The sequence below is a fragment of the Diospyros lotus genome, chromosome 3, assembly GCF_014633365.1.
Source record: "Diospyros lotus cultivar Yz01 chromosome 3, ASM1463336v1, whole genome shotgun sequence".
NCBI lineage: Eukaryota > Viridiplantae > Streptophyta > Magnoliopsida > Ericales > Ebenaceae > Diospyros > Diospyros lotus.
In genome coordinates this window covers 25,741,697-25,751,681 of record NC_068340.1, presented here as the reverse complement: position 1 = coordinate 25,751,681, position 9,985 = coordinate 25,741,697, and the positions used below count along the sequence as shown (strand labels likewise).

The 9,985-nt window shown below is 38.0% G+C and overlaps 1 protein-coding gene across 4 annotated transcripts; it reads left to right on the top strand.

The window, feature by feature from the left end:
- The first annotated feature begins 1,911 nt into the window (after positions 1-1,911).
- LOC127798037 (transcription factor GAMYB-like) lies at positions 1,912-8,822 on the top strand. 4 transcript variants are annotated; one of them, XM_052331320.1, is made up of 6 exons: positions 1,914-2,153; positions 2,305-2,612; positions 2,762-2,838; positions 3,250-3,595; positions 6,991-8,038; positions 8,129-8,822. In XM_052331320.1, exons 4-6 carry the CDS (start codon positions 3,254-3,256, stop codon positions 8,335-8,337), a joined length of 1,599 nt encoding a protein of 532 aa, XP_052187280.1. In that variant the 5' UTR covers positions 1,914-2,153; positions 2,305-2,612; positions 2,762-2,838; positions 3,250-3,253; the 3' UTR covers positions 8,338-8,822. The 4 variants fall into 4 exon arrangements, with proteins under 4 accessions (XP_052187282.1, XP_052187280.1, XP_052187279.1 ...); XM_052331319.1 differs by having other exon boundaries at positions 2,737-2,838; XM_052331322.1 differs by having other exon boundaries at positions 1,912-2,153; positions 2,305-2,838; positions 8,132-8,822.
- Positions 8,823-9,985: the final 1,163 nt, after the last annotated feature.

Sequence of the window (9,985 nt, the reverse complement as noted above, 5' to 3'; positions counted from 1 at the left end):
AACAACTTGGAAGAGAAAACACCTTTATTGGGATGATTATTTTTGAATGATCTCTAATGTTCGTATTCTTAATTATGTTAAATAAGTCAAATAGTAAGTTGGGCATTTGATTCTTGTACGAAAATCAAACTTGGATTCTATGAAATTGACAATAACATATTACGACCAAGACCATGTGGGCCACCTCCTTCTTTATTGATGGGACGTACATCTGTCCATATGCTAATACTACTTCTGGATATGGACACATATACATTCCACCAAACACGACGGGACAACTGCACTCCCAAGCTCCGAACCCACCCCGGCCCTTTAGCCTTCAGTCACCACGACTAGCACCAGACTTCACCCCAGCCGTGTCCACAGCTACATACATATATATATATACACCGTGCAATGGGGATACGTGGCAATAGAAGCACCCCAGGACGCCACGTAGCGGCTGATCTGTTGCCTAATCATCAGCCCCGAGGTGATAGGCACGAAGTGAGTCGGTGCGGCAAACGCTGATTCATGGAACCTGTTTATCATCGTGAGGTCAGGCCATCGCCACGTTGATGCCATGCAGATTAACAAAGATTTTATATTATTATTGTATACGTGGCTTATGCAAAGTTGGCCATGGCTGCCAACTCCTTCAATTGTCTTCCAACAATTCATTTATTAATGAGTTATTTCTTCATATATATATATATATATTATTACACATATATGCAAGCTTACCATTTTTGCTAGTTAAATTTTCTTAATAGTTTGATTAGGAGGGTATATTTGGCTCAACTTGAATTATAAATTTTTTCACTAAATTTTAGAATTGATAGTACTTGTAAAGAGTTTATAAATTATAAGAATTTATTTGATGAAATATTTTATCCTTTTATTTCGTCTATTTTAAAGAAAATATTATTAAAAAAAACTCATAATTAAGTCATAGATTAAAATTAAGTTGCTAAAGAACTTATATGTTATATTTGATGAAAATATAAGCTAAACGAAGTATTTTATTTGAAAAAACTTATAATTTAGAGGAGAGAATGATTGACGAAGATAAGATAAAGATCTTAATATTATGATTTATGAGGATTTTTATAAATTTGGAGTGAGAAATAAAGAGATTGCTTAGAAAGAAAATATCTAATTAAAACAATAAAGGGAAGGCTTGCTAGTGTGTAGAATCAAGTTAGGGTTAGTGTTCAATGGGCCCGTTTATTCAATTAAATTAGACTATTCTTCGGTTGTATTGAATCGATCCAAATCCAGTTAATCAAAACACTTAAATAAAAATAATAAGTTTTACATCTTTTTGTATCGAAAATACTCTTTTTTAAATAAATAACGAATAACGGCATACAAAACGTACTTTTAAGAATGCAACCAATAGAATATACCTACTTTTCTTTCGTTAATTATTGACCTTTTAGCACCCACCCAATAGAAATTTACTAGGTCGATATTCGACAACTGCTCCGATCTCACGTTACGTATTTTTATAGTTATAAGAATTTTTCTCAAATCTCCAATCAATTCGCGATGCAATTATTTGTCGTATTTATCAATCGACAACATCTTAACTTAATAAAATTATCTCTAAAATAAACGTCATACTTTAACTTTAACGTCTCTAAACTAAATATTAATATAAATGCAAAAAATTATACTAATAATGTACTTGGGCATCATCTACCAAATCAAACGTGGCCTAAATGACATTAATTAATAATTTCCATTAAATAAGCTACTCTATCCATGCCAATATCTAATCCAATAAATACTAAATTTATTAGTCAATGAGATCTAATGATGTTCAGGGCTCATTAAACTAAAGAGTTATTTGACTTAATTATCATAACATAATAATGATAGCCTAAGGTGACCATACACATATAAATAGGACCGTGTTTTCTCTCTCTCTCGCTCTCTCTCTCTCTCTCTCTCTCTTTCTGAGCTCTGCCGCAGCCGCTTCTGAGTCTTTGTTTCTCGAAGTCTCCTACCTGTGCTTTCGAGTTGCCATTTCCCGATCAACTTTGGTCTATCGCCGTCTCTCGATTTCTCTCCGGCGATGGCCGGATCCCTCTCTCTCATCATCGGAAGAGAAGCAGCCTTTGTGATTGGATCCTCGCTTCCCTTTCTCACCGATCACGGTGTCGGTTAGGGTTGGATCCCCTCTCCTTCGCTCCGTTCCTTTTTCCATTTCCAATTTTGAAATTTCAATATCCCGGAGCTTTTGTTTCGCTTAGATCTGGGACTTTCTTTTTGCGGCTGCAGTCGCTGATTGATTTTTCTCTCTTCTTTTTCTTTTTGTAGTCCCCTTCCTTTTTTCGTTTCTAGGAAATCGGAAACCAGTTTCGGATTTCTAGTTGGAAGCCTGGTGGAATCAGCTTGAATTCTGAAGGATAATACCGCTCTTTGGAATTACAAGTTTCAATTACTCGTTCTGTGGTAATTTTCCGGTTTTGGGTTACCCCCCCGCTTTTCAGCTCGAGCGGTGTGGTGGTACTTATCCGAAGACATGTCGGTTTGGACTTCTCTGGGAGGAGGAACAGTGGACATCATGATGATGAGTACCTGTTAATTTTGTTCTAGTTCTACAACTCCTATCAGTCACTATTCAGGTATATGGGGTTCACTTTCTAAAACCCTCTTATTCTATATACATTTATATAATACGAAACAGGAAATATGTATTATCTACTTGCGATTCCAGAAATGTTCATCACTGCTTTTTTTGGCAATAAGCTGAACCAGATTTTACTTTCCGAAGCAACCGAAGAAACGAAGTACAGAGTAAAAGAGTATCTTTACATACATACAGACTGACCAAAGCACGGTCTACTGCTGGTAATTTATAGTTTAATTCTGTTTGGCTTGGTTATCTTGTACTTGAATTTTTTATGTTTTAACTTTTTGCTAATTTATACTCGTATGAGGCCCTGTATTTCCCATTTGGTGTGCATAGGTGATACTGGGCTTGACATTTAAAGCATCTACTTTTAGTTACCAACCGCAAAAAATGATTTGTGTTGCCCATATTTCCTCGTGTTTCTTTTAGTGTAATTGATGTCATTAGGGATATATGTTCTTCTACTTCTTCTTCTTTTTTCAGTGAACTGGTTTCTTACTGACTTGATATGCATGCTATTTTTACAGCAAGTATCAATGATCGCCTTTCGGTTTTGCTGGATCCTCCTATTTAGGTACTGCTAAGTGTATCTTGTATTTCTGATTTTTCGTAGCATCTTTTTTATGCAGCAATATGAGTGAGAACGAGGACGAGATTTTGTCCAATGATGGTGTGGATTCACCACCGGTTGAAGGAAGTGCCAGTGGAGGAAGCCGCAATCATCTGAAGAAAGGTCCCTGGACAGCAGCGGAAGATGCAATTTTGGTGGATTATGTTAAGAGACATGGAGAAGGAAATTGGAATGCTGTCCAGAAGAATACTGGACTCGCTCGCTGTGGAAAAAGTTGTCGCTTGCGTTGGACAAATCACTTAAGACCGGATCTGAAGAAAGGCGCTATCACCAAAGAGGAAGAGCGGCGCATCGTTGAACTACATGCAAAGATGGGGAACAAATGGGCCCGCATATCTGCAGAGGTGTGTTTTAATATTTTAATATGATTTCTCTTTTAGTGAAATATCAGTTTTTGTGTTCAAGTATGTTGGACATGAACATTCTACTCAAGTTTAACCCTGTACAACTTTTGAAAGAGGTATTTTTTCTTGATGAAAGTATTTCTATGAGCTTTGAATAAGAGCATTGGTTCAAAAATGATTTTGGCGGACTTTATTAATCGAGTAACATCTTAATTTGTTCTGTTCATCTCTTTTCCCTTTTGAATGCGATGGAATAAGTTTGAGATACCACATTCTATCTTTTGTGCTGACCCCAAACTCAAAATAGAATTCATGTACAGACAAGAAGTGCTGGGGTTGTCATAGCATCAAATGCACTGAGGAGCATCTTCCCCTCCCCCCCTCCCTTCTATCACAAGCTCGTTTATAGGGAGTGCTTGCTTTTTTGCTCATCTATCTTATACGGTAGAAGTCAGTCCACAAACGTAGCATAATGAGTAGGTTGGCAAAATGAAGCACTTATTTTGCACCTTTTGAGTCATGAACCTCCCCTACATTCTTTTCCTCCTGAAAATAAAACTGTTGAGATAGACAGTAACATGTTGCGTAATTAGTTCATGGTTTCAAACAGGTTGCATGGTTTAATATCACATGCTCCCATAGTGCATGGTTATATGGTTTTCTAGTAACACCTTGGATTAGTAGTAAACTTTGCTTTTCAGGTTAATTAAGTGTTTTCTCTCATATGATCACCTGAACTGATTGTGTGGAGAATAAATAATCTATTGTGCCTTTATTATGAGTGCAATCTTGCCAATGGTATTCTGTAAGAACTGTTATTTCCCATTAGTCATATTGTGTAATAAGTATTTCCTCGGAATATCTTGATTATTTTTTGCTTGTGGTACTTGGAAAATTTATCTGTCTTCATTATACATAATATGCAATGCTCTTGTATTGGGGTTAACATGTCACAACATTTTTTCATTGCATTCTATCCTATTCAGAAGGATGCAAAAAACTTAGAATATTCAGGGCTGGTCCCACCCCTACTCTAATGAGACTAATTTGAGGAGCCCTTACTTAGTTACGACCAACTAGGGGTGGAAAGTGTAAAACTGGTTGGGATTGGGGAAAAAGGATGGGGAATATTGATCCATGCCTTGACCATAACCCTAAAGCCAACCAATTATATGCCATACATATAGTTTTCCTATACTTCATGCATACTCTGTGTGTTCAGGTGAGTGTGTGCAGTGTGCACGACATAAATGAATAGAGCAGGGGTACTTGGTAGTTGGTATTGTGCATGACAACCTTGATTCCTTCTCCTTTTGTGTGTGTGTGTGTGTAACATATAAGAAGGGGCACTGTTTTGGGAACACATTAGAGGCATCATAAATGCATGCCTTATTTCCTCTGTGTCATGGGCGTGGAGTTGTAGTTTAGTACCATAGTACCAACATAGCTTTTGAAAAGCTAGAATTAGTATTTAGAGGTAGTCAATAGATTTTCCATCGCTTTTGCATAAAACACCAATCTAAAACCATTCTCCCCCTCAGATTCTCAGAAGTGAGGATGAACCCGAGAGTAGCTGTCTGGGAAAGCATGGTCATCTTTACAGGGATTGCCAGTCACCATAGAGCAGCCCTTTCTTCCTTTCTTGCAAAGGGCTTTATAGAAAGAGGGAACAGAAAACATATATCCTTTTGATGGATTCCAAACCAATTGATCCTCCCCCTTGTGCAACCACAGGATGATCTTTTACTTGTATCTTTGAGATATTGAACAATTGTAAATCCATTTGAGATCTTGAAATCAAATCAGAACACCATTTTTTAGTAGGTAAAGCCGCATAACAAAATGTTTTAAGGTTTTTAGTACGAGGACTAATTGAGGTCCTCTTAGAGGAGCTGGTATACTGAGTTGGCATAGGGTGCTAAGAGTAGTACTTTTACCCAGTGGAGTGTAAGAAGTGTTTGGAGATGAGTTTGCAGGAAGATCCTTTTTTGGGTATTTATTATAGGGGTCAAACATTAGTATAGACCTGGAAAGAGAGATGGTTTATGGAGTTATCAGAGTGAGAGAAGGGGAAAGGATGGGGTAAAATAATAGTCCGAACTCATCAATATAGAGGAGAAGGTGACTATTATGTTTAAGCTAATTGAACAAGGGAATGTGGTTGTTGGATGGGAAACTCCTTTTGATAGTCTGAAGTGAGGAGTGCTGCTCTGACAAAACCTTTAGCTTTAGTCTCCTATCTGCTAATCTTTGAAAATCTTTTTTTTTTTAATTAGAAAATCCTTAGAAATCTTGGATGAAAGGAAATGCGTAAAACATGCCTCAACCTAGGTTGTTGGAGTCATTGTTTACTGGAGGTAAGCAAGTTATGGAGATCATTTGTGCCAGAACCTGGGTGCTCTGCATAGGAAAAGGAGAGCACTTGGATGGCCTTAAGTGTGCAAGTGTGAGTGCTGAGTTCGAGCCTTGCTGTTGACCAAGTGGAGGTGGTGTTGTGAGCATCTTATAGGTGAACGGAGCATTTGGGTGGGTGGAAGTTCATTTTCCTAGTCAAGGAGTTATCACTGGTGCTGTTGTAATGTGCAGACAATTTGGAGCACTTTGGCAGACACTTCTGTAGCTGAGCTGTCGAAGAGGTGTTACAGTGTCAAACAAAGCACTTGGGCATGGTTTCCATGGTTAGAAGCAAGGAATGTGTTGCAAGTGGTCCTTATAATGATTGCTGTTGCCACTAGTGCGGTACTATGGCTCAATAGCAGGTTGAATCCTAAATGGAAAGACCATGAGACTTTCGTTTTGGCAATAGTCACACTGCCACTGCCTTTCTTAAATTATAATCCACAGTTTTCTAATAATGAATTTTAAGATTCTTAAATAGGAGAAGAAATAGTTAGCACTTCCTATGACTGATCAGTATGTGACTGATTGTAGTTGTTACGCAGTTACTGTTATCTGTAGTTAAACTCTTAAATGACAATCAAGGTTTAGTGGAATTTACATTGATTCAGGCCACAGCCAATATACTGGTACCAGACCAAATAGAACCAACCAGTCTTCAGCTCCTCTTTAACATGAAAATCCATCAATTAGCATGCAAGTGTCCATAAAAAGTTTTGATAAAACTTTATCATAGTAACCATGATATAGTAGATCGATTTTTTTATGTATACGTTCATGCTGTGTAGGTGGTATATCTGGTGCTGTACCCTCATGCCTGTCAGTAGGGACCAACGTATGTAACTCAAGCGAAACAAATTAGTGACGTTAACAATCATATAATGCAGCTTTGACGAATGCTGATTGCCTTATGATATTGGCTGCCAAATATATAAAACATCCTTTTTCTTGGTTTTTTCTGTTCAACTGCTTTACTAATTTCATTCTTCTTTTTTCAGTTGCCTGGACGCACAGATAATGAGATAAAGAACTACTGGAATACTAGAATCAAGAGACTACAACGTGCTGGCTTACCTATTTATCCTCCTGATGTATGTAAAGAATTGCAGGAGAATCAACAAGGTCTGCACACAGGCACATATCCAACTGGGGAGACACACCACCTGGATCTCTTGCCAGTGAATAGCTTTGAGATTCCTGCTGTGGAGTTCAAGCATTTGGAAATTAATCAACAACTGCGTTCGCCATCACTTCTTGATATTCCTACAACTGGCTTGCTTGATGTTCCAGCAAACAGCTTACTGGCACAAGGTCTTGTTTCTTCCCAGAGCAAAGGCTTGATGTTACCAATGCTGCATCCACTAAAGCGTCTTCGGGAATCAGAGTGCCTGTTTGCTGGTGTCAATAATAGTGTTAATGGTGGTTTCCCAGCACTCTATCAATCTCAAGATGGTGGCTGTAAGAAAATTGCTCGATCCTTTGGGTTTTCTGCTGCCAACCACCTATCATCCTCATCTGGACTTCCTTGCAGCTTTGCTCTTTTAAATGGCAACTCCTTTGCTTCTGAGCCCATCACTATGGCTACGAAGTTGGAGCTCCCTTCGATCCAACATTCACATACTCAAGGATGTAGCTGGGGAACTCCATCGTCTCCGCTACCACCCCTTGAGTCTTACGATACTCTGATCAAGTCTCCTACAACTGAGCAGACACGTCCAGATTTTCTTTCTGGGCGGAACAGTGGCCTGTTGGAAGCAGTACTTTATGAATCTCAAACTTGGAAAAGCGCACAGAACGGTTCTTTCTACAAGACTCCCAGTATTTCTGTTTCAAGGAACAGTTCTCACAACCAGACTTCCAGTGTTTCTCTTGTGGCCAGTGCTGATGGAGACGGGTGGTCATCACACAATCTCAGCGACGCAGGATGGGAAATATGTAACGACCCTATCTCTCCTCTTGGTCGTTCTGCTGCATCAGTATTTGGAGAGTGTACTCCTCTCAGTGGAACCACCTTCAGTGAGCCTCATTCAGTCGAGACCTTTCCAGGTGAGTACTCATGTATTACATTAATTAGCTATGTCGGATGAAGTAAAGTTTGACACGTACTTATAATGAGATGTCGTCTGTGTTCCTTAGAAGGAAGCAAAGTGAAGCAAGAAGCAGTTGACTGGGTTACTGCAGACTCTATAGTGGATGATGAAATTGCAAATCAGTTGCTGTTCTCGAGGCCTGATCTCTTGCTTGCTTCAAACTGGATTGGTTACAAAAGCGGGCAAAGTAGGGAACATTCCGTTCTGACGGATGCCATCGGGTCACTTCTCAGCGAAGATTTCGGCCTTGACTGAAGCAAAACAGCATCGTATTCCCCTTATCTGAACAAAAATGCGTGCAAATGTGTCTGCAGCATGGGGATAACATGTAGCACGCCGCGTGTGAACTCTCAAAAAATCACTGAAAAGTCCTGGAGTTCAAGCGCTTTGGGCGTTCCCTCTTCTTTCCTGTGCCAGACTTGAAGGTGCTGTTTTCAGATATAACTCGGTTCTCCTTTAGATACTTGCTGTTTCAGATATGAAAGCGTGTTTGAGGGACAATGTCTGTGGAAGTCGGTCATGTTTGTATGTTTTGTGTGCTTCTGGTCTTTGGTATATTGGGTTTTTAAGAACCGTGGTAGCAAATAAGGCATCATGGGTGCCAAATTGTGACTTTTTTTTTTTTAAATGAACTGGTACTGGATGCATGAGATCCTGGCTATATTTGATCAATTTTCTTCCGTGGATCTGGAATATTTTTTGTTTTTTTGGGCAAGCAACATGATGATCAATTTTGGGCTGATGGATGAATTCTTTATTTATTTATTTATTTATTTTTATTTTTTTTTTTGGGGGGGGGGGGGGGGGGGGGGGTATATTGGAAACTAATGGATGAATTGGAAGCTGTGGTAGGTATGGAAGTCTTTGCCTCTTTGAAAGATGTTCACATTCCTAGTTACTTTGATCGCTATGTATATACTAGAGGAAAAAGAGTTAACTAACGTATTTACATCTCTAATCCAATGCCATGCTAATGGTACAAGGGCAAGGACAAAAGACATGCATAAAGCTTAACATCGGAGGCATAACAACATACAAGTAGGCAAGCTGTGTGGGTATGGTGGCATCCATATTTCCAACTCTTCTAGAATTTTAAAACATTACTTTAATATGAAAAGGCTTTAATTCAGTATGGTCAATAATTTCTCTGCTCAGTTATGATGTTAGTATGCATGCAATAAGGCGATAGACAAATAAACTGATTTAACATGTGGCACTCCCATCCTATAATTAAAATACAAAAAATAAAAAATAAATATAATTTTTTTCTTTATTTTGGTGAGAGGTTTATATTCATCAGTATATGAGTGCAGTTGTAATCTAAATTTAAATTTGTATTTTCTGAATGAGTCTAGATTGTCCATCGAGAGATTTATTTATGGCAAAAGAAAAATATTGTCACATGCATGCACATGCATTTGAACGAATTTGCAACAAGATTTTTTTATGAATTTTCAGTTAACGGATACTAGAAAATAAAGTAAGGCAGAAATTGAAATAAACGCTAAATGTGAGAATATGAAATTGAATAGCACTTAAGTTAAGACAATTTCAGTACCAACCCGTTGATCTTCAATTTTTAGCAGAAAAGATTAGCAATATTAATTTAATTTCAGATGTGAGGGTTTGTTATTAAATGCAATTAGAGATGATGATAGTTCTAGTTTAAGCAATTCCCATACATGATATGTGAGATTCTAATTTAAGCAACTACCATAAATTCAATTGTAATTAATACACAAAATAACTAAATTAATCATCTGGGTTTGGGTATGATAGCGTTTCCAGTTCTAGTAACTCCTATGCGTGGCATGAAAGCTCTAAGTTAGGCTTACGCTTCAATCCAAACCTAGTGATTTTTCAATAATTAATACACACTCATACTGAAATTGAAATTAATGTC